Source organism: Balaenoptera acutorostrata, chromosome 10, assembly GCF_949987535.1.
Source record: "Balaenoptera acutorostrata chromosome 10, mBalAcu1.1, whole genome shotgun sequence".
Classification (NCBI taxonomy): Eukaryota; Metazoa; Chordata; class Mammalia; order Artiodactyla; family Balaenopteridae; genus Balaenoptera; species Balaenoptera acutorostrata.
Window position 1 is genome coordinate 86,296,075 of NC_080073.1, and position 25,170 is coordinate 86,321,244.

The window sequence follows — 25,170 nt, forward strand, 5'->3', positions numbered from 1 at the left end:
AGCTGAAATTGAAGTTGTTGATCAATAAACTGTGTGTGTGCTGGGGATGGATGTGGAATCAGGGGCATTTCAGACAGAGAAAAACGGCAAAGGCCTGGAAAAAAACCAAACCAAAAAACAATGAAGAAACACAAAACAAAAGGGAGAAAAAGAATCCTCTGAGGTTGGGTTGGAGAGTTAGGTGAGGGCCAGACTTTTCAGGGCTTGGGGCCATAGCACAGATTTTTGATTTTTGTGAGGTGGGTGATCATCCAAAGGCTGTGAGCAGGTAAAAAACAAAAAGCCCCCACGGTGACTCTGGAATGGAAACTAAATACCCTATGAACAGAGGAGTTTTAGTATGACCTCAGACTAAAATCAAGGTGATCAGAAACAGTCGAAATGCAATTGTAATTCAGTAACCTGAAAATAAAGACTTGTTTGTATCTTCGTGCTTATTTTATTATCTACCTTTTTGAGACAATAAAATGGAGACCAGATAGACTGGCCCTGGAGGCTGGCTAGGAGTTTTTCTCAAGGAGAGTGATAGCAATTCTTGGGTGGATTTGGCATTTCCATTTATGGGTGAAGTGCCCTCAACTGAACCTTTTTCACCTGGCTTCCTGAAGGACACCTCTACCTTGCAGTTTCCGGAGAAATGAGGGAAGAGCCCTGCTCTTTATTTCCCAGGGTTTAATCTCCTGGGCACTATGCGATCACAAACCGTAGAGTTCCAAACCTCAGTGTTCAGCTCACATTAAAAAGCATCTCTACTTCCACAGTTCTTCCTCTCTGCGTTCTGAGCCGACCCTGGGTCCCTCTCTTCTTCCTTGCCAGGATCCCTCCACAGTTTCTGAACTGAGCAGAGGGAGGAGATCTGGAGGCAGGATAGGGCGATGGGCTCAGAAGGGAGCTCACCGGGGACAGAAAAGGACAGATTGGAGGCGGCAGAGCCAATCTTTATATTATGTGGCTACTCTAGTGAGAAGACAGGTGGCTGAATACAGAATTCTGTGAATTTTGCAGGTCTAGTTTGTAAAACGAGTCAGGAGAGTGGGGAGAAGACTGCATTCTTCAAACAAAAATCTAATGACCAGGAAAGAGATAAAACAAAATAAAAAGTTAGTAACTATTTTCCCCTTCCTGGAGAGCTGCAGCCACCCAACATAATATGCTTGTAAAGAATCTTAGATAAAATGTTCAGCCAGGACTTGAAAGCCCTAGGCAAAGGGCTGGGGGTGAGGGAGTGTGAGGAAAAAGAATTAGATCCACACAAATGAACCTAGGCGGAAGACCCGCAAAGTTATACTAAGAAAGTGCTGGTTTTAGACAGTGGGATTTTCAAACATAACTGTGGTCTCTTGGACGTTACAGCCTGACGCTTTACATAAAACCAAGACCAGAGCGTCACAAAGCGCCGATTCCAGCCCAGAGAGCACCCTGTACAAAGTTTATAAAGGTGACCAAGAGGTCCAAGGATTGGGGTTAGCACTAAGTGGTTTCAGTGCACGTTCGCTTTGGCAGTTGGGAAGCAACCCTCGTACGCGGAACAGTTGTCAGTAACCATATACAGTAGATTCGCCACCCGAGGATCGCTAACTTTTTAAGTACTTTGCTAAGCGTTACCCTTGACGCTAATTTAAAGCCCAGAGTTCACAAAACCGCACAAGCTAGTGCTCAGCTCTGATTGTGAAAACGTGAAATGGCTCTGAAAAGTGGCTATAAACATTTACTTGGAGCTGGTATACTTGGTGACAACCTTGGTGCCGCCGGACACAGCGTGCTTGGCCAGCTCCCCGGGCAGCAGCAGTCGTACGGCCATCTGGATTTCTCTGGAAGTGATGGTCGAGCGCTTGTTGTAACGCGCCAGGCGCGACGCTTCTCCCACTCCCGCGATGCGCTCCAAGATGTCATTGACGAACGAGTTCATGATGCCCATGGCCTTGCACCAGATGCCGGGGTCCGGGTGGCCCTGATTCAGCACCTTGTACAAGTACATGGAGTAGCTCTCCTTACGGCTACACTTGCGCTTCTTCCCATCTCTTTCCTGGGCCATGGTCACCGCCTTCTTGCAGCCCTTCTTCGGGACCAGAGACTTCACTAGTTCAGGCATCGTACCGTCGATGTCTTCTGAAAGACAAGAAAACTGTGTCCGCGCCACCGGATCCTGCTTATTTGTAGGCAACGTTATGCAAATAAAGACTTAGTTATGCAATTGCTGATTCGTTCGTCTTGAGGTATGCATGCAAATAAATCATTCCAGATATACTGTCTCACTGGTCATATCCTGAGACAGTTTGCCAGCAATCAGGCCACCTTCTTTAATCCAGTTAACCTATTTTATAATGAGTTCTGATTCGTTTATAACAATTCAGATTAGTCTGTTAATTTTAAAAACTGGAAGTCACTCTCTCCAGTGTTTTGAAATACCAAGGAGGCAAAGCTCGTGGCACGGTTAGTCTCCGATTTGCAAGGCCCGTTTACAGCTCCTGGAAAAGCTGTATCTTTACATTTGAATCCAGTGAGAGGGAAAGGAAGAACTGAGAAAAAATAGGCGATTATCCAGACAATTCCGAGTACAGTGTTTCCCACTGTACAGAAAATGCAGAAATACAGCGTAAAAACAAAGGGCAGGGAAATAAAATTACATCACTTGAAGGGAGATAAGAAAGAAAAGAATTTCGTAGCCTCTATGGCTATAAACCTTCGAACTGGAAAGGAGCAAATCACATCCAGTTTAGCCACAAAGGAGGGTCAGAAATAGTTCTTCAGTCTAACTAGTGAAATGATAAAACAAACAAAAAACCCAAAAACTTACTAAAAGTTAAGAACCCGGTGTTTAACACATTTATTTTAAATTTATTATTATTATTACCATCATCATCTTCATCTGAAACCAGCTTCTTAGTTAGTTCTTTCAGTACCCTCTTTCCTTTCTGCAGAGAGGTGTCCTCCCTGAATTTGACTTTTTTTCCTAACATTCCTCAGGCTCCCCAACCTTCCGCTCCCCCCCACCCCGCCCCCACCGTGTTTCAGTGAAAGCTTCCTGAAATTAGTAACCTAGGTTCATAGCGCCTCCTAGTGACTTGTGAAGGCAAACATAAACACCTTCAAGAAGGAAGCATCGTGAACCCAAGTTCTCTAGATATACTGTACACAGATTGATTGTGATTTATTTATTCAGTAATTATTTAGCATCTATTACGTGCCAGGCATTCTACCAGGAACTTGGAATGTCCAAATATAAGCTTATAATAAATGTTATCAAATCGAAGAGGAAAACAGACACTATGGAGGGTCAGGCATCCAAACAAACAAGAGCTTTAGATTCCCTCTCTTTCCCTCGGGCAGTGAATTTCAGATATTGAAATTATCAGAGACCATAAAATAACTGTTTACTGGAAGTTTGAAGAAATAAAAATGTAATAATACAATCAAGGAACAAGGGACAATCAAAACCAGGCTAAATTTAAAAAAATAATAAAATAGAACTAAAAATAAAAAAGAGCTATATTCCATAATGATAAAATAAAAATCCACTGATAAGATGTAACATTCAGGACCTTATATGCACCTGACCACACAACCACTAACTATATAAGCAACAACTGGCAGAATTAGCAAGAGAACTTCAAGTTTACAGCTGTAGGGCAAGCTTTCATATACTACTCTTATAAATTCACGTAACAAGCAGAGGAAAACATGTATGGTTATAGAAGATTTGGACAACACAATGAACAAACTTGATCTATCTGTGATTGCTGCACTTAACACAAAGAGAATGTCCAATTTTTAAAAGCATGCATTTAATAATTTCAAAAATTCAACACCGAGTTTAGAAAAAGTCACAAAGGATACAAAAAAAACAGTTTCATATATACGGTACTCTTTTATCAGCTAATTAAAGAGCAATAGAAAATATTTTTTTTAAGATAGTAAAAATAAAACAATCTTCCCATATGCTTGGAAACTAAAAGTGCACTTCTAAATACCATGGATTAGAATATCGTAAGGGAAATTATGTAATATTATGAGATAAATATGAATGAGAGTAATACATATAAAATGTGTTGAATGTATCTGAAGCTGTACTAAAAGGGAAATATATAATATTATATGCATATATTAAGGAACAAGAAACACTAAAGATATGCAAACTAGGTGTTCAACAAAAAAAGCTAAAAAAAGAACAGGAAAATAAATCAAATAAAGTAGAAAGAATCAGCCTTAGAATTCTTAGAATGTGTTGTACTGTTGTGAATGATGTTCTATTTCAATTCCAGATAGGTCATTGCTAATATAAGAAAGGTCATGAATTTTTATGTGGTGAGCATATTTACCAACCCTCTTGAGCTCTTATTAGAGCTCATTGTTTATAGAGTCTCATGGATTTTCACATTGACATATTATTTTAAATATGTCAACCCTGACCTGAAATTAAAAAAAATAATAATTAAAGAAAAAAATGGAGATAATCCATAAACCACAAGCTTGTTCTTTGAAAAACCTTATAACAATAGACAAACATCTAGAAAAACTAGTGAGGAAAAAAAAAGAGAGAGTGTGTGTGTGTGTGTGTGTGTGTGTGAATAAATCATAGGAATAGAAAAGGGAAAGTAGCTACCAAAAAAGAGATATAAAGAACCACAAGAATGCTATGAATAACTTTTACAAAAAATTAAACTTAACAGAAAAGGATAATTTTCAAGAAAAAAATTAAGTAATGGGTTGAATAAACAAGTTATGATTATGGAAATATGACAGGCAGTTAAAAAAAAAAAAGCTCTCCTGTACTCTTCAATCTAAATGATACCAAGCACAACTGGGTTTTACAGGTATTAGTGAAATTTAAGTAATTGATAAGCCCTATTTTACAGAAGCTATTTCAATAGAAAAATAGCTCTCCTTTTTTTTCTTTTGAAATTGTGTACACTTACCTAAACTGGACAGGAACAACACAGAACGAAAACAAAGGGAGAAAGAAAGAGAGAGATGAGAGAAAATTATAGTCTCATTTTACTCATGAAATTCATTTTTTTAAAGAAAAGCTCTAGTTGAAATGCAAGCAAATGGAAACCAAGAGACCACATTATTAAAAAAAAAAAATAGTATACCATATAGGGTTTACTCCAAGAATGGAGGAAAAGTTTAACATCAAATCTGCCAGTGTAAGAAATTAATAGAGAAAAACTGTTATCATTTGCATAGATACTGGGAAAATATTTGTTTGAATATGACACTCCATCTTTATAAACATTTTTAACAAACTAGAAGGATAAGGAGTAGCTACTTACTTCTAAGGAGTAGCTACAGTGAGCACAACATTTAATAGTGTAATTTTAGAATGATTCCCAAAGAGTCAAAAGAAAGACAAAATTTGGTGGTACTACTCCTATTCAACATGGCACCAAGGGTCTGGCCAATAGCATGAGACAAGTACAAGTAAGAAGGGTAAGGATGCAATAAGAAAAGATGTTATCTTTATTGTCTGAAAATAATATGTCATTGTAAAAATTCATGAAAATCTATAAACAAATAATTAGACCTTACAGAGCTTAAAAGCATTGGTTGCTACATGAGCATCACATAAAAATTCATGGCCTTTCTGGGATCGAAACAGAAAAACCAGAAATCATTTACAACAGAACAACACTTTCTAAGGATTCTAAGTCCAGGAAAAAATATTCCAGATCTGTATGAATAAAACTATGAAATGCGATTGGAGGATACAAAACAAGATTCACTCAAATTAAGAAATAGATATACACTATACTATGTTTTGTGATGACTCAATATGCTAAAATGTTCATAAACTCCAAAATAACCTAAAAATTCAATGTTATGCCACAAAACAGCACTGTATTTTTGGTAAAGCACTGTAAAATTCATGTTAATGAGCAAAAATAGTGAAGATGATTCTCCGAAACAAAATAAAACAAATCAAAAAGAAAAGAAAGAAAAAAGAAATAGTGGGGCAGGGAACCTAAGAGAGGCTAGGATCATCAGACCTTGAGCTGTCAGAAACTATATTAAGCATTTGTTCAAATCTTTGTAGGCCAAGTCAAGAAGAGGGCTCAAAGTAGCCTGGCTAGTTTGCTCTAAATTTTACCTGCTATGATTGATTCAGATTGCTTAGCGTTACCAAGAGATAATGTCTCTAGTGCAATGGTTTAGAGCAGGGACCCTGGAGCTAAGCTGCTTGGGTCAGAATCCCCTTTGCCATTTATTAGAGGACATTGGATAAATTATTTTAAGCTCTAAGTGACTCAATCTATCTGGGTAAAATTGGGATAACAATAGTTCATAGGTGTGTTACGAGTATTAAAGGAGTTAACATCTGGAAAGCACTTGGAAATGTGTCTAGGTGTCTGCCAAAAAAAAAATTTTTTTAAGTAAATAAAAATAACTGGAGATGGTTGTGTGCAAACTGCACCCAGGGCTGCATTATGTTTTGCGGGCCCTATGCACTTTTGCCTTCCTGGGCCCTCTCCTCCATAAAAATAATAAGAAAAATAATAACATTATTAAAATTATATAAACATTAAAATATTAGTATTACACAAAACGTTTTCATCGACCTAAAAGTTCATTTTTAATTCTGATTTTAGAAGAAATTAAAATATTTTCGTCAACCTCTAAGAGTACTGTGGGCCATAGGGTCTGTGTCTACCGTAGCCTAATAAATGTAGGCCCTTCGTGCATCTCAAGATGAAATTTAAAACACATATAGTTATTCAAGTGGGAAGTAATAATAATTCACACACACATACATATACACGCACTTAATCCTCACACAAAGTGCCCTAGAAATGTGCTGATAATAAACAGGGGTGGTGCAAGGAAGGTGTCCTGGGGATCAGTTATGAGGGAAAGCGTCAGCTCAGAAAAAGTCGAGAGAGGAGGAAAAAACTACCGGAGGTCTGCTGCCCTGTTCCTCGGTCTTCAAACTGCTCGGTTCCTCGTTTTAATCTGCGCATGTCCTCATGGACTGTTGGGACTCTCCAGTAACCAGGGGTAGCGGGGAGAAGCTGGGTCCGCAGAGCCTGCGCATCAGCAGGTGGCTGCCACGCGAAATCTCGCGCGCGGAAGGGGCTGGCGGAAGCCTGCAGCTTACTGGAGACCCCGGGGCGGTGGCGGTGGGGGGAGCCGAAGTGACGTAACGTGGCGTATGCGTAACGTGGGTTCTGGGAGAAGCAGCGGAACGTGAAGTTGGGTGAGACGATCCAATGAGGGAGCCGGCGTGGAGCGGCGTGGCGGGACGGCCCTTTGACAGACCCTGCGTGGGGGGGCGTGGCTACGGGCGGGAGCAGACAGAGGCCGGGCGTGGAACGCCACGTTATTCTTTCCACCCTTAGGTGGCTGTACCGGAAGGAGGTGCGAATTTTCAGGACTTGACACTTCCAGTTTAAACCTCAAGGTGATTTTTCAGTTTTGTGCGGCTATTGGGAGTATCATTTCAGGGACATCCCAAGTCGTAATTTAAAGCACAGTTCTCCAGGTGTGATCCCTGACCAGCAGCATCAGCACCACCTTGATAATTTAGAAATGCAAATTACTGGATCCTACTCCAGGTCTAGTGAATCAGAAACTGTGAGGTGGGGCCCAGCAATCTGTTTTTAAAAATCCCTCAAGGGAATTCCCTGGCAGTCCAGTGTTTAGAGCTTCGCGCTTTCACTGCCGAGGACGCGGGTTCAGTCCCTGATTGGGGAACTAAGACCCCGCAAGCCGCGAGGCGCGGCCAAAAAACAAGAAAAAAATCCTTCAGGTGAGAAGTAATGTGTTCCCCTTAATTCAGATGTTGAAGGTGACCTTTTAAATGTCAGCTTAGCTAAACTAAGTTTTTACCTTCGAGATCGTTAACAAAGCCAAAACAGTTCTTAGGTCTTACCCACTCAGAACTTAATGCCAGAAAATAAACTGAAATATAAATAAATTGTCTGTCCAGAAAGGGGAGCGCTTAGGAGAAGAATTTGAATCAACAATGAAAGCGGAATTTCAATTATCCATAGAGTTTATTAAATATAGCATCTCATTTACAAATGTTTTGCCATCCTTTCAGACTTGCCCCAGCAAAGGTAGTCCACGGTAAATAATGAGTTCCCAGTAATTACGCCTGTAACAGAAGTAAATTCTATTTTTATAATGTAAATAAAAATAAAATGAAAAAGATAAAACACCTTGTTTAGGATCTTCCACTCAGGTAGTGATCTCCTTTTGATAAGTCAGTGTGCAGCAAATCAGAATGGGTAGGATTTTGGTGGGATATACACACTAATCTATCATCTCAGACAGGTCAGACATCATACTTCATAACTTCTATGGCCAGATTCTCATTTTCAGTTACTGTTTGCATTCATTTCTTCTCTGCACTTATATCTCTCCCCTGATTGAAGAAATAAAAAAGGTTTATATGTTAGGTGCCATTTTGCCATCAACATTAATATCTGCTATACAAAGAAGAGGGTTCTGTTTACATACGCTTGTATAATGTGCTATGAGGAATCTCTGCTCCAGAGTTACCTACACTTTAGTCATTATTAGCATTAACAGGTAATGACTCAAACCATGCTCAGTCAAGAGATATTTCTCAATAATATAATCTTTGTTCCAAATCTCCCAACTACTCTTACTGGGATGGAATTCAAATAGTTTAAAAGCTTATATTCTCTCCCTTTAGTTTTTGACCTGAAGAGTCACTCTGATTTTCATTTTAATTCAGAGATTAAGGAAAATATAACAATTGCTAACAACTGCTAAATGCTTACGAAATGACTATAACTGTTTTAAGAGCTTTACACAAATTATCTCAATCCTTAAAATAACTCTAAGAAGTAATGCATTATTATTATTCTCCTTGTATAGATGAAGAAAGTGAGACCCAGAAAGGCTGAGTCACTCATTCAACTGAACCATTTCAACAACCAGATCTGGCCTCTATTCCTGTTGTTGCAGACGTATGTGTATTTTAATTAATTAATTAATTATGTCATGCTGCAAATGGTTACTGAGAGCCTACTCTGTGTCTGAAACAGTCAAGGCATTAGGGAGTCAGTAGCAAAAAAGACTAACCCTGCTCCAATGAGCTTACAGTCTTGAGAATGGGGAGGGGAAACAAATAATAAACAAATTTATGTCAATAAGTACTAAGTATAACAAAGAAGAATGAATGGAGGAAAGTAAAAAATGGGATAGGGAGGTACCATTTTACATCTGCTGGTCAGAAAAGTCTCCCAGATATGATACCATTTTGATTAATCCACTCAACCTAAAACCCAAAAAATGTGAAGAATATTTCAGTTATGTAACAGGTATTATACCCAGCTGAAATACCAAATACATGACTAGGTCTGTCCACCCACTGCCTCTCTCCTATCACAGTCTTTTATAGGCTTCTCTTTGGTCGCTAGGCCCTTTCTCTCCCTTTTGTAGTAGTTTGCTTCTTCCATTCTTTTTCTGAGTCCTCATTTTCTCTCACCTTTCTTCTTTTCCCCATGCTCCTCCTCCTTCTTTCCTAAAAAAAATAGCCATAATTTGGCTATGATACTTCTGTTGTTTTGTATTTATGAAATACAGCTTAACATTCACTGTTAAAACTTTTAAACAAAATTCTAAAGCATAACTCCTTTAGTTTTCTACAATTCCTGTTCCCTGTGCATGATGGCAAATTTCATGGTTTATGAAAGGAAGAGCCACTCAAATGCTGCTTTTCATGTAAAGAAAAGGAGCCTTTTCTTCTATTTAGCACTAAATGCTCATGCCACCAACATGAAACTTTCCCCAAACTTTTCCCAAAGTTGAACTCTACCTCTCCTAAGTCTTCTTTTCCTGCAGCTAGGGTTTGGAGGGAAGTTGGGAGTATGAATCGAGACTACTGCTGAAGTTGTTCATCTGAATAAAGTACAAAAATTAGTCTTCCAAAAGAAACCTCCTTATAATTTCTGGGTTCACAGTTGATCTAAGTATGCAAAAATATGTGACAGAACAATCATAAAAAGCAAATAGTTGTAGAACTCAAGTTACAGTTGATAGATATCTAATTCAAAATTGTAAAAATATAGTTTTTCTTATGACTTTGTTCAGAATTAACCTTATCCAAGGAGGTATGTCCTTTGCCCTTTGCTGAAATGTGATCTGTAGGCCCTTGGAATGTCCTGCATGATAAGAATTATCTTTGTTTACCAGGAGGCATTGAGCTACGCTGGATAGTGTAATAGGATCATTTATGTTGGGTGCTTTGGGCCATGCCATATCTGTACTCGATCCAGAGGAACTGGATACTAAAGATCCAGTCTGGACACCAAGGCTTGCGTGAGTTTCCCTAGTTGGCAATACATATTGTGTTGTCACACATTGTTGCAGGAAGGTGTTGTTAACACTCCATGACTCCACTGGGAAAGGGTTACCGGAAGCTCTGAGTTTGGAACCTTCCTAGAGGATGCTCCATGTGTCTCTTCCCTTTGCTGATTTTGCTTTGTGTTCTTTTGCTATAATAAACCCTAACCTTGAGTATAATAGCTTTTAGTGAGTTCTGTGAGTCCTTCTAATAAATTATCTAATCTGAGGGTAGTTTTGGAGAGACCTCTGAACCCTGAAGTTGGTGTCAGATGTGTGAGTGCAGCCTTATGGACTGTTCTTAGCTTTGCACTATGTCAAAATGGTATTATTATTATTTTTATATGCAGTTTTTATGTTTTTAATATTTATTTGGTTACACCAGGTCTTTGTTGTGGCAGGTGGGCTCCTTAGTTGTGACTTGTTGGCTCCTTAGTTGCAGCACACAGGCTCCTTAGTTGCGGCATGTATGTGGGACCTAGTTCCCTGACCAGGGATCGAACCCAGTCCCCCTGCACTGGGAGCGTGGAGTCTTATCCACTGCGCCAGCAGGGAAGTCCCACAATGGTATTAATATTACTATATTTTTTTATCACTCAAAAATTAGGATGATTTTTTTTTGCCTTAATTTAATGAATTTGGTAGTTCCCACATGAGCCTAAGTCTATTCACCTAACTGCAGATTTCCAAAGAGTGATAAACACTTGTTTGGGCCTTAGTGAAAGATAAAGGGAAATGAAAGCAGTTAACTGTAAGCTTCCTTGACGATCTTACAAAACTGAGGGCTCCTGGAAGTCAAGGACAACCTTATTTCTCTTTGTATCTCCAGTGCCCATGCCAGTGACTAGCCCAGAAACATTCAATGACTATCTCTTAAATAAATTGATTTATAAATAAATATGCTAACTACTGCCATGGTACAATTTGCTAGGACATTTTGACACACATCAAGAATCTCCTTATAAACCTTCATAACTGAATTCTTCAGTTTAGTTTCTTCTTTTACAGAGTTTCTGCAAACTCTTAATCTGTTACCTTACACTTTAAACGTTGAATTTTTTTACTCATCATCAATCTTCACTCCTATATTTTAAATAAATTTTTGTTACCTTTAATTTCTTGTCAATTTTAAATTTCATTACTATTTTCTATATTATTATTTTCTCCTATTTTCTTTTTTATTTTAATTTATTTATTTTTGGCTGTGTTGGGTCTTCCTTGCCGTGCGGGGGCTTCTCATTCCCGTGGCTTCTCCCGTTGCGGAGCACCAGCTCTAAGCGCGCGGGCTTCAGCAGTTGTGGCTCGCGGGCTGTAGAGCGCAGGCTCAGCAGTTGTGGCGCATGGGCCTAGTTGCTCCGTGGCATGCGGGATCTTCCCGGACCAGGGCTCGAACCCGTGTGCCCTGCACCGGCAGGAGGATCCCAACCATTGCGCCACCAGGGAAGCCCTATTTTCTCCTATTTTCATATGCCACAGTATTTTCTGAAATTTTAATTTTTTACTATATTTATTTTCTTCTTTGTTTTCTTTTTCAAAAAGACCAAACGTATTAGTTTGTTGGACATTCCAAAACAATCGTGCACCAGAGATTTGCTTTCCTGATTGCAGTTTAGGATTTCTCAGATGAATTAATTCAATTCATTCAATATTTTAAAAAGTACCTGCTATGTGCTGAGAGAATGTTTTATTTAACTGCAGAGGCCGCTATTTTGTCCTTTACAATCTCAGAGAAAAGTCCATCAGGACATCATGTGGGAGTTTTATTGACTTTGTCTCTGTGGATAGTGGTTTATTATAGTCTAGGTTGCTGGAATTCCTAAAAATCTACTAAGTATAAAGGTATTAAGTTCAGGTGATTTTACAACTTATTTCTATCTAATCTTTAAAGCAAAAATACTTTTTACATTCAAGTATTTAAAGCATAAAAAGAATGATGTGGTGGTTTTAAAATATGTCCACAAATTTTTAAAATATCCTTACCTCAAAAGTGGATTCTAATTCCCCTTCTGAATATATGCTAGGTTTAAGTGACTTGCTTCTAATGAATAGAAAGTGGCAGAAGCATCAGTGTGTGATGTTCGAAACTAGGTCGCAGAAGGCATTCCTGACACTCTCTCTTTCTCTCTATAATTTCTCTTTCTGTGGGATAACAGCTACCGTGTTTTGAAGACAGTCATTTAGCCCTCCAGAGAGGTCCATGTGGCAAGGAGCGGAGTTCCTCCTGCCACCAGCCACCAGGAACTTGTCTGGCATCCAAGATGGCATTCAAGCCATCTTGGAAGGGAATCCTCCAGCTACAGTCTGGAGCCTATGCTCCAGATGACTGCAGCCTATGCTTACATCTTGACTTCAACCTCCCGAGAGACCCTGAGTCATAACCACCCAGCTAAGTCACTTCTGGATTCCTGATCACAGAAACTGAATGAGATAATAAATGTTCATTGATTTAAGCTGCTCAGTTTGGGGATAATTTATTATACAGCAGTAAGTAATAAAGGAGAGCCCTACAGTGAAGTTTATGAAGCTACCATAACCTTAAGGACAAAATCTGATGAAGGTAAACCCAAAAGAGAAAATCATAGAATGATTTTATGTATGAATAGTAGAGATTTTTTAAATCCATGTAAAATATTAAAATTTATCCAGCCATTATTTAAGATAATAATACAACATGACCAAATAAGATTTGTCCTAGGACTGGAAGCATGGATTAACATTAGAAAATCTACATGTACTTTATTGCAAAAGGTTAAAGGAGAAAAAGGACATTATTTCATCAGATGACAAAACTTCATAAATCATTCCTAATAAAAACTCTTAAAAAAGAATTAAAAGGAAACTACATCAATACAATAAAGACTACTCTCACACACACACACAGGTATTATTATAAATAATGAACTACCAAAGCTATTTCCTTGAAAAGGAGGAAAAAGATGGTGACATCTAATAGCATGTCTAATATGAAACAGTTTGTGATTTTAGTTAACACAATAACAAGATAAAAGAGATTAAGAGAAATTGTTACTGGAAAGAATATCAAAGATTTTTTATTTGCTAATGATAGTATTATATGCAATGAAAATCAAGATAGTCCATTAAATATGGATTAGCATTAACAGAATTTTTAGCTAGATACAACATGCATGTAAATAATCAATCACTCAAGTCCCCTCCCCCCAAGAATTTCAAACAGTGCTTTGGTCTGATGCCATGTGTCCACACGGATTAGAAGGCACAACCCTATGAAAATCAGCATTATATTTGTTGTAAGAATGTATATGGCTTAGTTTAGTGTCACACAGTAACCCTTTCTGTTGTATCATTTTTCACTACATTTATTTTTCATTGTATGAGTAATCCATCAATTCTAAAAAACTGTCAGCCATGATCATTTAAATCTCACATCTGCATCATTTTCTGCGTGTCCTGCTACTATGATTAGATGCATGCCAGACAATTTTACTACTAATTCCAGATCTCTTAAACTCACTTTGACATTCCTCTCTTTTCATTTTGGATAATTTCTTGTGATCTGGTTATATAATTCATGAAAATTCTTCAGCTGGGTCCAGTTGGCTATTAAAATAATCCAGGGCTTCCCTGTTGGTGCAGTGGTTGAGAGTCTGCCTGCCAATGCAGGGGACACAGGTTCGACCCCTGGTCTGGGAGGATCCCGCATGCCGCGGAGCAAGTGGGCCCGTAAGCCACAATTGCTGAGCCTGCGCGTCTGGAGCCTGTGCTCCGCAACAAGGGAGGCCGCGATAGTGAGAGGCCCGCGCACCGCGATGAAGAGTGGCCCCCGCTTGCCACAACTAGAGAAAGCCCTCGCACAGAGACGAGGACCCAACACAGCCATAAATAAATAAATTAAATAAAAAAAAAAAAATCATCCAGTAAGCTTTTAATTTCAGTTCTGTTAAAATTTTATATGTATATATATAATTTGTTATATATATATATAATTTTATATGTATTATATAAATTTATGTTTATATATTTATATAATATATAATTATATATATAATTTATTATAGAATAGTAACATTTGTTTCTATAGAAAACAAATAGAAATTCTGGAAATAAATGTATATATATTTCTAGAATTTCTATTTGTTTTTTTCAAATCTATGTGATAATTCTTTGTATTCTCTTAATCCCGCACATATTTTTTTTTTTTTTAAGATTTTAAAGTTAGTCACTTGAAGTCTGTATCTGTTAATTTGTGCTTTTGTTTTCATTGTCTATTGCTCTTGGTCATGGTGCCTTGTTTCATGGTGTGTTTGGTTAATTTTGGTTGTGAAGCTGCTAATTCATTTTCTTGGATATTTATCTGTGAAGATTTATTGAGGCCTAAAATGAAGCTTATTCTTCCAGAGAGGATTTGTATTTGCTTTTACCAGGTGCTCAGGGGCACCAAACCAGTTTGGGATATCCCTAAATTAAATTCTCAGCCTGGGTGTCTTGAATCCTTGTGGTACTAAAGCCGAAACAAGTAAGTATGAAGTCTGGCTTGTAGTCCAAATTCTCAGCAGTGGAATCTACTCAGCACCAAGGTTCAGGGCAGACTCTTTGCCATCATCTATGGTGTGTTTGTGTGTTTATTTCTAGTTCATTTTGGTCTGGTGTCTCAGCTTCACTGGGAAAGTGTTCTTATCATGCTCTCCACCATGGCCAGGCATCACATAACATCCTAAAAAACGAAGCGCAGGTTTGGGTGAAGTCAGCTGTGGTGCTTTGGGTTTCACGTGGGCCAAGCCCCTGGGACCGAGAGTTCCTTACTTTTGTGGTGGCTCTTCGTTACTTTTATAAATTAAAAAAAATATTATTCTGGATTTTAATCGTTCATCCAAGTACCCAGCTTGCCATATTATGTAAAATCTATCCCCATAATCCATGAATCCCTGTTTCTTTGGGAGATCGTGAGAACCCTAGAGTTTCTAAATTCATTCCTCCCTCAGTCAACAATACCCTCCACCTAAATTTTCCATCTCAACCAGCACTTCATTCCCAGCCCAGCCTCATCTACCTGGCAATTTTCTTGGTGATCTCTGACTATTGATTCCTTTCCTCCCGGCCACTCCCTCCCGGCCCCTCTGAACCTCTTTTCAGAGATTTATCTTCCCGACAAAATCTATTCCGCAGCAGTGAAAACCGTTACCCCTATCCTACCTAGTGCAGCAAAAGCCACATCCTGCCAGAAAGGGCTTTCCTTCTCATTCTACTTCCTCTCCATCCTTGACGCTCGGGGACATCAGGGAAAGCGGAGAGGGTGCTGAAAATGGGGCCTCAGACCTTAATCAGGCGCCTTAACTGATTGAGTACTGTGCTTCCCTCTTGTGACCCACAGGACTTTAAAGCTGAATGCTGCCCCCAAAGAACTATATATTAAATGTGACTTTCTGGGAAAGAAGATATAGTAGCTGACAGGGTTTGAAGGCTTCCCTTTCCCTTTCCTCGGTGCCTTTAGGATAGTGTAGGCTCCTCCTCTCCCTCCCCCACCCGCTGCTCAGAACCTCAAGCAGAAACTGCACCAATTACAAAGCAAGAAAACCAGAAAAACCTGTGTAACATTTCAGTGAAAACTCCCATTTTCTTCAGCATTTTTTCCAGAAATACATGTCTATATGGTTTTTTTAAAAAAGGGAAAGAGAAATGGAAAAGCTCTGAGCAGAATTAAGTTATCAGAGCATGCTCTTTCGTGCTCTGGGTAAGGGGTCATCGCCAAATTCTGGATCAACCTCAGGATCAACTTGGAGACCTACGCACGAAAAGGAAAGCTGTACACTTGAAATGGCATTTTCAGTGCAAATTGATATCTGGTTATGTGGTATCATGGTTCTATAGAAATGTACTTGCCCATAGTGAGCGCGCAATTAACGGCACATATTGTTATTTTCTAAGTTCCTCATAAGTATTTTAAACGCGACTGTATTAGAATATTAAAGAACAGTAGCGAAGCTTTAAATTTGGCAGGAGACATCCGAAAATAGCCTTTGGAATGAAAGGATTACAACTCATCTGCTGAAAGCATGCGTGGCTCTTAAAAGAGCCTTTGGGGTTAGGTGTAAAGACGCTTACTTGGCAAGTTTACTTGGAGCTGGTGTACTTGGTGACAGCCTTGGTGCCCTCAGACACGGCGTGCTTGGCCAGCTCCCCGGGCAGCAGCAGGCGCACGGCCGTCTGGATCTCTCTGGACGTGATGGTCGAGCGCTTGTTATAATGCGCCAAGCGCGACGCCTCGCCCGCGATGCGCTCGAAGATGTCGTTGACGAACGAGTTCATGATGCCCATGGCCTTGGACGAGATGCCGGTGTCTGGGTGGACCTGCTTCAGCACCTTGTACACGTACACGGAGTAACTCTCCTTGCGACTGCGCTTGCGCTTCTTGCCATCCTTCTTCTGCGCCTTGGTTACCGCCTTCTTGGAGCCCTTCTTCGGGGCCGGAGCGGACTTGGTGGGTTCAGGCATTGTAGCGTTAAAAATTCGAACCCTAATGCTAACACACACCTGGGAAAAGAATCGCCCCCGCTGAGGCCACATTTACTTATAGATGCGGTATTCAAATTAGGTTAGTAAGATTTCGCTCATGATTGGATTAATTTTATTGTGGCGTCACAAACAGGAATGTAAATGATACTAGCAGGTCTACTTTTTCATTGGCTGTTTAGTTAGTGTGCTTTGACCCAATCAGAGGGGCCTAGACTAGACTACCCATAGCTAGTACAAATAGCCTTTTGAAGCACCTGCACGGTATATTTCACAGCAAGGAGATGAAAGGAAGTGACAACACGCTAGCTTTAAGTTTGTAACTGAAAGCAACTTCTCTTTTCCTCTGGATAACTTCGTGCATTGGTCCGGGCCCCGCAACTAGTCGCCGTGTTAATGTCCAGCTGGGGCTGGGGAACAAGCTCGATAAACACATTACCCCGCGCCCTGGGCAGCTAATCAATAAGCAACCACCACTTGCACATAATGTGCTGGGCTGGGTCACTCTCTTAAAAGTTCACAATCCTTAATCTCTTCGCTCTCCATCAGAAGTCCTGATGATTTTTGTTACTTATTAAAAAACCATGATGCTTAAAATACCTGGGAGTATTTTTCCCGCAAACATGCCAATTTTGCCTGTCGGCATGTCCTTGTTAACCAAAGAAAATGCAAGTGGCTCATTAAATGATAAACCATCTTTCATGCAATGGAGTAAACATTTAAATTTCACTTTAGTAGTCTCCAGACACCTACAGAACGTAGTGCCTGGTATACTGGGGGGAGAGTTCCTGCCCCTAAGTTTGTGCTCTCTCTTACCGCGCCCTTTGGGGCGAAGTGGGGTCAACTTCCAACCAGCGATCTCCAATCCCTCCGCACCCTGGAGCCTAAAACAAAATGCTTACACTCAGGCCTGTTCCCTGGTCAGTCTAATCACGCTATTACCAGTTTCCTAAAAGGGACTGTCACGTTGTACTACAGCTGCTGCCATCAAGACCCACCCTGGGGAGGACTGCCCCTCACTTGCTGCCTTTTTCTCCCAGCCACGCCCCCTTAATAATGTGCCAACAGCTCTTTTCCTGATATCTTTGGGTGGCTCTGAAAAGAGCCTTTGGGTTGTGTCGAACTTCTAAGCCTTAGGCCAAAGGAACTTCCTATTTCTTCTTGGCTGCTGCCTTCTTTGGCTTGGCTGCCTTAGGTTTGGCGGGCTTAGGTTTAGCCGCCTTGGGTTTCACCGCCTTAGCTTTCGCTGGGCTCTTAGGCGCCTTCTTCGGCTTGGCTGCTTTCGCTTTTTTCGGACTTTTTGCTTTTTTGGCTCCAGCAGCGGCGACAGGCTTCTTCGCCTTCTTTGGGGTCTTCTTGGCGCTCTTCTTGGGGGTGGCCGCCCCCGTCGCCTTCTTGGGCTTCTTAGCTCCTCCTGCGGGCTTCTTAGGCTTGGCCGCGCCCGCCTTCTTGGCTTTGGGCTTAGCCTCCCCGGTGGCCGCCCTCTTGTTGAGCTTGAAAGAACCCGAGGCGCCGGTGCCCTTGGTCTGTACCAAAGTGCCCTTGCTCACCAGGCTCTTGAGACCCAGCTTGATGCGACTGTTATTCTTCTCCACATCATACCCCGCGGCCGCCAGCGCCTTCTTGAGCGCAGCCAAAGACACGCCGCTGCGCTCCTTGGAGGCGGCGACAGCCTTAGTGATGAGCTCGGACACCGGGGGCCCGGACGCCTTGCGTTTTGCGGCACCTGCAGCCTTACGGGCCTTCTTTTTCACCGGCGTCTTCTCGGCAGGGGCCGGTGCGGCAGGCGCGGCGGGCGCAGTCTCGGACATGTTGAAGGCGGGTGTTGGGAAAGCAATTCGAGCCGGAAGCAGAGGCACTGGCCGGGACTCGGGCCGCGCCGCTGCGCCCGCCCGTTTATATAGGGCGGAGCTGCGCCGTGATTGGTGCGCTGTCCAGCCCGCCTCGCTGGCAGCCTCAGAGTGTCCTCTCGGATCCCGAGTTGTGTTTGTTACACCTCAAAAAATGCCAAAAATATCAAAATTCTCTGCACTGAATTGCCCAATTTTTCCCAGAAAATGATCCCCGAAGTCTCAGGCTTCACTCAGGTCTCAAATTATGAGGAAAGCACAAAACCTTATGCCAAAACCCAGCAATATTTCCCGCCGTGCTTGTCAAATTTCAACTCAGAGAAACAAAACTTTCTATTTTCTTCGTAAATTATAAACCGATCTTTAACTGTGGAGTTTTCTGACCTCTCAAATATGATTCTCCAAGTGGTTAGGTTCTTATAGGTCCAAAAAGCATGTAACTGGCATTAGGATTTTTATTACAAATCTGCACTTAAGTGAGGGAAGTAACACAGGCTCCTCTGAGAGTCCTGCCTATTGAGCCGAGGGCATTTGAGTTCATCAAACTGGTTTAGTTTAATGCTAAACAAATTATTGCCCATATGAGGTTAAATGTTGGACCCCTGGGACATCAACGTATGCAGCCATGGTTTTATTTCTGTCTGCTGCGTCTGGGTTTTTAAACAATTCCTTAGGATATTTCTTTTCCTGTCTGTTCCCAGGGGTTGGGGGAGGGGCGGTTGCTTCTCCTCCTCTGGACAACTGCTCCATGAGTTTAGATACCTTGAATTCAGGATATTTGGGAAGGAAAGGGAGTCCAAAACACAGGATACACAGATGGAAAAGGATTAATTTTCAAATAACACGCAGATGTTTTCTGTGAAGTCACTGGAAGCGGAGGTGCACTTGGAAGAATTTGTTTGCGGTCTTGCCGAGTTCTTTTGGCAAATGCTTCAGGATCAAACAGAAATATACTCTACAGAATTGGAATTCAAGCGTTGATCATAAGGGGAACTAAATGGAAACTGTAGATTATAACATATCTATTCCCTTTACTGGAGAAACCCAGACCCTGTTATCACTGAATAACTGATGAATGACTAGTCCACACAGCAAATATGGCTTCACTCATGAAGATTATGGCCCTATGCTTCCCGGAGCTCCATCAGAAAGAAAACAAGTTCCGTGTAGGATCGAATGAGAAGTTCAGATTTCCAGCTCGGAAGCAGAGCTTTGAGGGACCATCCACGTTAAGTTTTTGTCCTCTGAAGATATCCTTTGCAAGGTCTTTGAAAAAGTGGTTTTATTTAGGTAGTACATATTGGCAATCACCAAAGTGTACACGTTGGCAATGAAAACCCAACTAAAGGAATTATTCCTGGAAAATGATCTGGATGGAATTGTCTTTAAAAACTGCAAGCCATGTACTTGAAATTTTGGCCAGCGCTATAAGGTGATAGGATACAATTCTGTGGGTGTAGCTGGTTGTAACATGGCATTTGACATCACATTAATTTTTAGTTCCATTGCCCCTAATTTTCTCCACACACAACAGACTCTACTACTGAAATAAAAGAATACAGATCTTTGATTCAACATTAATGAAATGTCTCAACATTAATGAAATGTCTCAAAAGAGTCTTGTTTAAGTTAATGCTGAATCTGGTATAAAAGACATATAAATTATCAATATTTTTTAAACCCTTAATGTGTAAACATTTTCAATGTAATTTGTGCATGCTAGTGAAAAATAAATATGCGCTTTGTTATATATTAAAATAAAAAGGGAGGGGATTAGGGTCCAAAACAGACCAATTGATGGTTACTACAGAAATTGATTTTATGGGCACTTTAATCCCAGAGCAGTGGGGTTATGCTCATTTGCAATGACAAGCAAAACCACTCCCCTACATAGTTGAAATTTGCAGAGCACACTGGAATTTTCTCTCAAATGCCTCACTTTTTTCTATGTATCCCTAACGACTTCTGATTTGGGGGTACTTAAATTCTTCAAATTCTGTGATCTTTTAACTCATCTATGCTCATCTCCTATGGTGCAGTGCGTTTTCTATAAATAAAACTATTTGACAGGCTTAAAGAAGATGTAGAGGATCTGCCACTGTTACATCAAGCATTTATTTGAAATAGAAGTAACACCAAAGGCTCTATTTTCCTATTGATCTGTCAGTTATATCAGAACTACCTAGGGTGTTTGTATGTGTGTGTGTGTATATGTGTGTGTTGTACCTGTGCTTTAAATATAGATTCCAAAGTCTTGCCCCAGATAATTCTGAATCCTCCCAAGAAGACTGCTGGTAAGAGGTGCATCCAGGATTCCAGCTCACATCTGTTTGACTTCAAAGCATTTGCTCAGTGTTTTTCAGGCTGCAGGTCTGAACAATCATTAAAGGTTGCAAAATCAATTTTGTAGCACAAGGCCAAAATGTTTCCTTTTTAATGAACTAGAATGGAATACAAAGTATCAGAGCCCAAAGCATGTAGTTTCAGTTATCTGCATAGCTTTTTGATTGTGTGCTGGATGCCACCGTGTAAAATGTATTTCTTACAGTACAATCTCATATGGCCAGAGTGGGAGGAGTCTTCCTCATGCAATTTCTTGAACTTTTATAGCCATGAAATATTCTCAAGTGTATTAATCGCTAATGATCTACAAAAAGTAATTTCCTATTATTGGCGTTTTTAAGCCTCTAAGAAACCCCAAGTCATAAAAAATGGGAAGCACTCTGCAAACATTTCCATTTTTTCCCCCCCCGGGGAACAGAGGACCCCAGGCCCTGAATTTTTTTCTTTTTTAATTAATTAATTAATTAATTAATTTTTTGGGCTGTGTTGGGTCCTCGTTTCTGTGCGAGGGGTTTTTCTAGTTGCGGCAAGCGGGGGCCACTCTTCATCGCGGTGCGCGGGCCTCTCACTATCGCGGCCTCTCTTGTTGTGGAGCCTGTGCTCCAGACGCGCAGGCTCAGTAGTTGTGGCTTACGGGCCCAGTTGCTCCGCGGCATGTGGGATCTTCCCACAACAGGGCTCGAACCCTTGTCCCCTGCATTGGCAGGCAGATTCTCAACCACTGCGCCACCAAGGAAGCCCAAACATTTCCATTTTGAACACGATAGCAACTGTGCTAAGAGTAATGACGAGATTTGTGGAAAAGCTGAAAGGAAAGGGAGGCTTATACTTGATTCCGTTTACTCCAAAATTCTGGGCTCCAGAATCAAGCACTTGGTTCTGGACTTTTCTATTTCAGTAGGTTACCATGATTGCATTACTCAAGACAGAGTTTGGGCAAGAGGCGCTTTTTTGCTAAACAAATTAGCCCTTCTCCAGCTTCCTCAGAGCAGGCATGTTGTATGATCGCAGCCATGGTGACGCTAAGAAGACCACCTGTAGATCTCTATCTGTTGGGACAGCCTCCCCTTTGTAGACTCTTTTAAGAGGCACTCTATCTTGGCTTTTGGTATAGAGCATTTCTGGAAAACTTCTTAAAATAGGCTATATATTATTTCAGAAATTGTTATTATTTTTATTTAATTCAACAAATAAAACTGGGGCATGGTGCATACTCAAGGTTATTCATTGCAGCATTCTTTGGAACTGTAAAATATTGGAGCAAACTTTAATATCCACATATAAAAGTGATTGAATAAACTAGGACACATATGTACAATTGGGTAATATATAGCTACAAAAATGAATGAGGAAGATCTCTATGAGTTATTAAGGAATGAATTCCAGGATAGATGGTTAAGTGAAAAAGCCAAGTGCAGAAGAGTATCTATAGTATGATACCCTCTGTAAGAGAAAGATGAAGATATAAGAAAATACATTTTTTTCCCATTTGTGCAAAAGATACACAGGAAGAATAAACCAAAAATGAAAGGGATTTGTTATCTATGGGGGTGGGGATTATAAAGGAATGGAAAGAAGGGAGAAATGGGAACAGAGTCGCAGGGATGAGAAGGGAGTGACAGTTTTCTGAGTATGTCTTTTTGTATAACTCTGACCCTTAAAACTATAGTAATGCTTCATATACCAGCAAAATAGTCACACTATTAAAAGCAGTAGAGATGAGGGAACTCAGAATGGAATATAAGCACTAACAAATTAACCAAACTATATTAAATTACAGTTATTACATAATAACACTAAAGGGATTGGGGAAGATAAAAATTAACTTAAGTAACTGTAGAAAACAGTATCTTGATTGGATACTATAAGGCTAAAGACAAAAGCAACTACACATAAAGGTTGTAATCTAATAATAGTGTTTTTCTCAGGGTTACGGGTTAACAATTCTGAAACTACTTATGTGTCTAGAGTTGAACAAAGAAGTAAACACAGTGTAGAAAATGAGATCCAGTGTTCTCACTAGTGCAAAAAGAAGTATTTGGCTAAAATGAAACTTGTGCTGGATTAGAATCAGAAGTATTAATATAAACTCATATTTTAAAATACATCTCCAGTTTAATAGATATAGACACCTAGAAGTGTGTGTATGTGATTGGGTTAACATACAGATATACTTCCTTGCTCTGTCAGTGGAGCAGACCTAAAAGCAGTGACACCCTAGTAGCAATTAGCACACCTGGAAGACAATCTTTGGTTTTTAAGCATCATTCTCTAATCAAAGGAACCAGGACCACCTGGAGAAGTGATTGGCTCCAAGGCTGGCGTAGGGAAAATACAGGGTGGGCCTGGAACATCTTGTGGTGCCAGAAAAGCAAGATGCTTAAAATAAAATGAAAATTTGTTGAAACACCATGCAAGCCACTCTCAAGGAGCTACTAATTGCTAAAGCTGGTACCATTTGAGCAACAAAATAAAAATTGATAATATTGGATGTTAACTCATAGATAAAATATATATCCATAAATAAATACATACATACATAAGGAAAATGGACAACTTTTCCTTGTTGCAGATGAAATCCACAGGTGGATACTAAAATCATTGAGTGAAATTTGAAGGACAATCAGGATTTGCATAGTTTCAAAGTATCTTCCCCAAGATATCTATCTACTACAAAGAGAAAGGTAATGAATTTACAGTGGAGAAACCCAGACACCACCTTAACTAAGCCCCACAAATAGTAAGACATATCAACATCATGAACTCCTTGCATTGAGAAGGATACTTCATCGTTTTTGTGATATTTCCTGGCAAAATGCATAAACTCATTCCAGGGATGAGAAAACATCAGACAAATTCAACTCAAGGAACATTTAAAAAAATAACTGATCAATACTCCAAAAATGTGAAGGCCATGAAAGGACAGGACAGACTAAGGAATTGTTACAGACTGGAGGAGACTAAGGAAAAGCATTAAGTAAATTCAATGTGAGATCCTGAATAAGATCCTGGAAAAGAAAAAGGACTTGGTGGAAAAGTTTGTGAAATTTGAATAAAGTCTAAAGTTTAGTTAACACGGCGGTGGGGATGGGGTGGGTGGGTGGGGGTGGGATGAATTGGGAGATTGGGATTTACATGTTTACACTAATATGTATAAAATAGATAACTAATAAGAACCTGCTGTATAAAAAAATTAAATTAAATTTTAAAAAAGAATTAAAAAATAAATAAAATGAAGTTTAGTTAGCAATATTGCACCAACATCCATTTCTTGTTCTCCATAACTGTACAATGGTTATGTAAGACATTAACATTAGGGAAAGCCAGTTGAGGAATATAAGGAAACATTTTGTACTGTTTTTGCAACTTTCTTGTAAATCTAAAATTAGTTCAAAATAAAAAGTTTCCTTAAAAAAAAAAGTTTCTCTTCATATCTCACCATGTTATAACACTTTTCATAGAAGGGGGAAATATACCTAAATGTGACATAGATTTGCCAAAGTGGCGGAAATGTAGGTGATTTTTATTCTTGTGTCCAAACTTGAATCGTTTTTCAAAGTTTCTACCATAAGCACAATTACTTTATTATTAGCAAACAACATGTTTCTCTTTAAAATATGATGAAGCTTATATGGGTGCTGAGTTTCTCAGACATTCAGGTACTATCTGTCCCCTCTTTCTGCTCTTTATCTGGACTTTCACGGAAATTATATACTTGTTTTTTCATTTACAGATTCATCATTTATCCATAAACAATGCTTTAGTTTGGCCTGATTTTGTTATGTATACGTGCAAAATCACAGTGTATTTAATCTTTCATGTATTGCTTTTTTTCCCTGAACAAGATCCATCCCTCTGTATTATACTGGTGCAGAGAGCTCTAGTTTGGTGATTTGCACTGCAGTTTAATATTTCTTTTATACATGTGGCCCAATGTATTTACTTGTCTAGTCTACCAATCCTGGACATTCTCGTGGTTATATAATATGGCAAATTTAATTTCTCAAAAACGGTCGCAACTATTTCTCCTGACCCACATTCCCTTCTCCAATGTGTCTTGTCACTCCCCCATCAGGTCTAGTTCTGGTCCCCTTGAATCTGAGTGACCTTGTGACAGCTTGTACCAATAGAATGTGAAGGAAGGGAGGCTGTGTGACCTCCACCGCTAGGTCTTAAA

The 25,170-nt window shown here is 39.9% G+C and overlaps 4 protein-coding genes and 1 long non-coding RNA gene across 5 annotated transcripts in view; 2 read left to right on the forward strand and 3 right to left on the reverse strand.

The window, feature by feature from the left end:
• LOC103016137 (uncharacterized) overlaps nucleotides 1-25,170 on the forward strand; it is a 115,793-nt gene that overhangs the window by 8,351 nt on the left and 82,272 nt on the right. The gene's annotated exons all lie outside the window — the stretch shown is intronic.
• On the reverse strand, nucleotides 554-7,242 carry LOC103018292 (histone H2B type 1-L-like). Its single transcript, XM_007177376.2, has 2 exons — nucleotides 6,893-7,242; nucleotides 554-2,109 (listed from the first exon to the last, which is right to left on the reverse strand). Exons 1-2 carry the CDS (start codon nucleotides 6,954-6,956, stop codon nucleotides 1,709-1,711), a joined length of 465 nt encoding a protein of 154 aa, XP_007177438.1. The 5' UTR covers nucleotides 6,957-7,242; the 3' UTR covers nucleotides 554-1,708.
• Nucleotides 7,115-8,953, forward strand: LOC130709010 (uncharacterized). The gene is made up of 3 exons (XR_009009419.1): nucleotides 7,115-7,192; nucleotides 7,335-7,396; nucleotides 8,842-8,953. It is a non-coding gene; the product is annotated as an uncharacterized LOC130709010 (long non-coding RNA).
• On the reverse strand, nucleotides 7,968-16,869 carry LOC103018003 (histone H2B type 1-M-like). The gene is made up of 2 exons (XM_007177375.3): nucleotides 16,393-16,869; nucleotides 7,968-8,362 (listed from the first exon to the last, which is right to left on the reverse strand). Exon 1 carries the CDS (start codon nucleotides 16,852-16,854, stop codon nucleotides 16,402-16,404), a length of 453 nt encoding a protein of 150 aa, XP_007177437.2. The 5' UTR covers nucleotides 16,855-16,869; the 3' UTR covers nucleotides 7,968-8,362; nucleotides 16,393-16,401.
• H1-4 (H1.4 linker histone, cluster member) lies at nucleotides 17,196-18,654 on the reverse strand. Its single transcript, XM_007177374.3, has one exon. The coding sequence runs from the start codon at nucleotides 18,609-18,611 to the stop codon at nucleotides 17,952-17,954; it is 660 nt and encodes a 219-aa protein (XP_007177436.1). The 5' UTR covers nucleotides 18,612-18,654; the 3' UTR covers nucleotides 17,196-17,951.

What these genes read in the sequence shown, in the direction of transcription:
- LOC103018292 (XM_007177376.2), bottom strand. Translation starts at nt 6,956, where the DNA reads ATGCGCAGATTAAAACGAGGAACCGAGCAGTTTGAAGACCGAGGAACA. An exon ending in AACAGGGCAGCAGACCTCCG is followed by an intron (nt 2,110 to 6,892) that starts GTAGTTTTTTCC and finishes CTTGTCTTTCAG; the next exon opens with AAGACATCGACGGTACGATG.
- LOC103018003 (XM_007177375.3), bottom strand. Translation starts at nt 16,854, where the DNA reads ATGTGGCCTCAGCGGGGGCGATTCTTTTCCCAGGTGTGTGTTAGCATT.
- H1-4 (XM_007177374.3), bottom strand. Translation starts at nt 18,611, where the DNA reads ATGTCCGAGACTGCGCCCGCCGCGCCTGCCGCACCGGCCCCTGCCGAG.